The 4,503-nt window shown below is 40.0% G+C and overlaps 1 protein-coding gene across 1 annotated transcript in view; it reads left to right on the forward strand.

Moving 5' to 3' along the window:
- CD9 (CD9 molecule) overlaps positions 1 to 3,183 on the forward strand; it is a 21,069-nt gene extending 17,886 nt beyond the window's left edge. Inside the window, exons 6-8 of the mRNA XM_085311283.1 lie at positions 21 to 110; positions 2,056 to 2,139; positions 2,840 to 3,183. Coding sequence (XP_085167409.1) covers positions 21 to 110; positions 2,056 to 2,139; positions 2,840 to 2,905 — 240 coding nt within the window. The 3' untranslated portion in view covers positions 2,906 to 3,183. The remainder of the gene's footprint in view (positions 1 to 20; positions 111 to 2,055; positions 2,140 to 2,839) is intronic.
- The last annotated feature ends 1,320 nt before the right edge of the window (positions 3,184 to 4,503 follow it).

Genomic DNA, 4,503 nt, shown 5'->3' on the forward strand with positions numbered 1-4,503 from the left:
TAATGTTTTTTCTCTTGTAGCTGAACTGCTGTGGTATTACAGGAGGTCTTGAGCAGCAGTTTATGGACACTTGTCCTAAGAAGAGCTTACTTGAGTCATTTACTGTAAAGGTAAAGCATGATTTAATTCCCTGAAAGCTCAGCATAACATCCATATGTGAAAGAGTAGAGTGAAAAACGTGCTCCTGAATGTACCCTCTCAGTCTGTGGAGAATTCCTCTATCACGTTAGCTAGCAACCTGTCTGTATGATCAGCCCTGTAGTGGGGAATCCACATATTGTTACTGTGGATCAACAGGAAACCAGCATACTGAATTAGCATGCAGAATGTACTGTCCTTGTGTCATTAAATTGAGTTGAATAACAGACTTTAAGGCCAAAATTTCACCTAACATGCTTCAGTTCTTACTGCTATAGTTCCATCACTAGTTGCCTTCCGTGGTGCTATACCAGAACCTTCACCTCCTCCTTGGCTACAGGGAGATTGAGCGCATGGGGGGCAGAACAGATCTGAAGTTTTAGTGGGAAATCTGCCCTCCTGAAAGGGAAGGAGGTAAGGAATTGGTGGCCTTTTAGGTGAGTAAGCAACTGTGAAGCCAGTGCCCCAACATTTTTTCTCCTGTTGAAATATTGCCATTAAAGTGCCTGTACAAATACAAGAGACGCTATATAGTTCTTCACTGCCCTTTTCCTGCAGTTCTTGCTACTGTTTTCTGCCCTAACATGATGTTCCAAGAGAGGATTTTTTAGTTTTATGGGTTGTTCAGTGGTTTTCCCCTTCTCTTAAATCTGTTTTGGTGATATCTGTTTATTGGCTAGTTATGTGCCACCTTCAGTAACTTACATAAAAATTAAAACTTTTATAATGTAGAGTTTCAATTAATGATTTAAATTTCACATCCTTACTTGTGCTGTTCCTTTCACTGTAGATGACTTTGTACTTGACCAGGTAAAAATTGTCAATCAGTATTCAGATTGTATCTTTAATCCTAATTGTGCAATCTGTCTGCTGTCAGTTGGACTACATGAAAATAATTGAGGYAACGTGCAGGTTTAGTTGTTCTTATTCCACTAAAGTGTTCTTTTTTAAACAACTTCTGTTGACTTTATCTTGCAAAGCATTTGGCCTAGTCTAAACTGGAAAAAAGCTAGGAAGACTGTAAGATTAAAAGGATATCATGTGGTCACTGATCTATATGCTTTTGTAAGTAGTAATACTGTATTGATATTTTAGTTAAACTCATCCATTCCCTGCTAATACATTCCCATAATCTTAGACCTGATCTTTCTTTCTAGACTAAATAAGGAGTAAATAAAGAAAAAGGTGATTTGCAGCAGCTCACAGTGGTCTGATGTATGGATGGTAGGACAGGAGTTGGGATCAGACTTCTACCAGCTCTTAGACTTACATACCTCAGCATAAGTTCCTAGTCATTTTCTTGGCCATTAGGCATCTCTGCTGGCAAAAGGACTGCACCATTTTTCTCAGGGTAATGAAATACTATTAAAACTAAAGAACTTTAAACTGGTACCACTGTAACTCTGCATACAGCCTAGCACTTATGCATGCAGCTTGATTAAATTCTCCCTTTGCCATATACCATATGTTCACTAGGTGTCCACAAAATTACAGTAACAGCTGAAAATGTCAAGAGTGTCCTCAACTCTGTCTTGAGGAGGAGTGAGCAATGTTGCACCTAAAACACTGAGTGCCATTTCTATCAGGCCAGTGCTGGTGCTACCACTGTTGGTTCTGAGTTACCTGGTTAGCTATAGGCATTGAGAAGGAATACTGATGTAGCCAATGTGCATTTAAGAGGCTTAAAGAATGGATTTAAACTTACAATACAAATGAAGCTGGTAGATAATTTTCCTGTCTCCTTTTGAAGATGTGAAAATAAGGGCCAGTTCAAAACAACTTTCAAATGGTGAGTCTCTCCTACAGGCAGACTTGGTCAAATGTACATTATCAGTTGGCAAAGTGAGCTTGAGTAAGCAAGCCCAAGTAAGTCTTGCATATGTTTGAAATGCTAATGAGCAGTCTGTTTCTTTTCAGTCATGCCCTGAAGCCATTGATGATGTCTTTAATTCCAAATTGAATGTGATTGGAGCAGTTGGCCTTGGCATTGCTGTAATAATGGTGAGTTTGCAGATGATTTGGAGAGTAGCTGTATTTCCAAGGGTACTTACTGAAAGCGCAAGTCCTTATTAAACCCAGTGCCTGATGCTGCAGTCTGCGAACCCATTCCACTGGGGACAGGTACCAACAGGATCGGGGTGTGTGCRGTGAGACCCTGAGGCAGCACAGAGGGTGCATCTTGTACCTGCCTGCTCTTAATTTGAATCAGGATCTGACTCCTTGTAATTTTAACAGTGGTTAATTGCAGATGTAGGGCTAAGATCTACTGGTCATGTTACCAGCCCACTTCTTAATCCCAGTATCTCTTGGGGATCCTTGCCTGTGTTTTTTACAATGAAGACTGCTAGAAAAATTAAGTGTTGGTAAGAAAACTTCAGCTAGTTCATTGGCTCTCCTAGAGGGCAGATGGGGCTATAGTGTGACATCAATGCCAATATGCAAAGAAGACCAAAGCTTTCTTGGGAGATTGAGTGGTGTCTAGCTGATCTACTTTGGACTACAGAGGGTAGAGTGGGTTGGTGAAAATGGCCTGTAGATTTCTGTTGTCGTTTTGGGAGGGTGAGAGGAGAACTAGGAAGATGAACTGCAAAATAAAATAATATATGGCCTTTGGGCCAGGAAGAGCAGTTACTTTTGCTTATGGTGGTAGGAGGATATGCTTTTGCCCTCCAATTTCTAATGAGTTTGCTCTTATTTACAGATATTCGGCATGATATTCAGCATGATTCTTTGCTGTGCTATTCGCAAAAATAGAGAAATGGTCTAAAGAAGGGGGAAAAAATAAAACATCTGCACTATAAAATCTTTATCATTAACCTCAGCGTTCTCAAAGCATTTCTAAAAAGTTATATATTTGTTACCTTTTTAATGCTTTATTTGGTACTGATGTAGGTTTGCTTTTTATGTTATAGTTTAAAATGATAAAGGTATCTGACTCAAGACAAATATTGTACATAAACTATCTGACTTTCTTGAAACATGTAATTTGGATGTAATTTATGTTGGAGACAATTTGATACTTAATAAAGAGTAAGACATACTGTATGTTTGTGGGGGGAGGAGGTTTTACTACACTTGTTAACAATCATACTGTGTATTTAATGTTTATTACCAAGCTGAACTTGCTAACACAGGTATGTGTTAAATTAGCAGGGTTGTACCTTAAAGCTGGGGAAAAACTTGCACATCAGCATCATATTTGTAGAGAAGCCTGGAGAGGAGGGATGCATGGAGGGGCGGGGGAGGGAAACAAACCTGGAAGAAGCTCTTTGTGGCCTGCATATTAGGGAAGCTGTAAGTGGAGGTTAAACTTCTAAGCATTCCTTCTTTCAGCTGTCAAAACAAAAGCGGTTATAATTATATCCTTAATATTACTGCTGTGCAATTTATTCTGTACCCTAACTTTCATACTGAGTGCCATAGCAATGCCACTGTGGTAGTGGTGCTGTGGTACACCCAGACTGGGCTGGAGCCTGGCAGCATTTCTCTGCATCAGGCTATGTGCTGGCATCACTCAGTCCTGTGACAGGTGATGGAGCCTTGAGCTCTTGACCATGCTTGTAGAATCTTTCTCAGTGGCTGGCTTTGTGCTTTGTTTCTTCAAGTGAGCAGAGTGTCAAGGGCTCAAGTTTACAAGTAGGGGGAAAAAAAGGCTGTGCTAAAAATTATTGTGCAGTTCTGCAGTGACTGCTTAGAGTAGCAACTAGAATTTTAGGTTAGTTCAAAAGCACATAACCCTCAACTGAAAAATTACCAAACTTTCCAGCTTTTGTATTTTGAGTCTTTTTGTCTAAAATAGCTTTTGGTGGTAGATTGCCCATGGTACACTATACCTGCTTCCAGTGTTGCCCTGCTGTGGTACCTGGGTGATGCTCCTAGGAGCTTTTTGGCTTTGGCCTCTAGATACCATAAATGTCTCTCACTATTCCTTGTTTGCTCCCACAGACACAGAAAACATGACTTGGAACCATAGTAGCATTTACCATGAAGAAATACCAGAGTCGGGAAAGGGCAGGCTTTGGCTTCAACTCTGAACTAATGCCTGGATGCCTTGTCCACCTTTGTGTTAAGCTACTTGCAATTTTTTTTGTTTATCTTAGGGTTTATGCGAATCATACAGCTGTCCTCTATAATGTGCTATGCTGTTGTATGTTAATGAGGCTTTTTCTTTGAAGAAGAAAGGGTGGGGGGGAGTCCTTCACTTGATTTTTCTGAACTTAAGTGAGATTTATGTGTTCATGCACATTACAGAGCTTGGAATGAKTCCAAAAAGTAGCTAGTCTAATTTTCCTCTTTAGATATGAGAGAGACTAAAGGGAAAAACCTAGTCTCATATGGAAGTATAAGAAGCAGGTTTTCCTTGGC

The sequence above is a fragment of the Rhea americana genome, unplaced genomic scaffold (assembly GCF_003343005.1).
Source record: "Rhea americana isolate MKP2758 unplaced genomic scaffold, rheAme1 scaffold_338, whole genome shotgun sequence".
In the NCBI taxonomy this organism is placed as follows: domain Eukaryota; kingdom Metazoa; phylum Chordata; class Aves; order Rheiformes; family Rheidae; genus Rhea; species Rhea americana.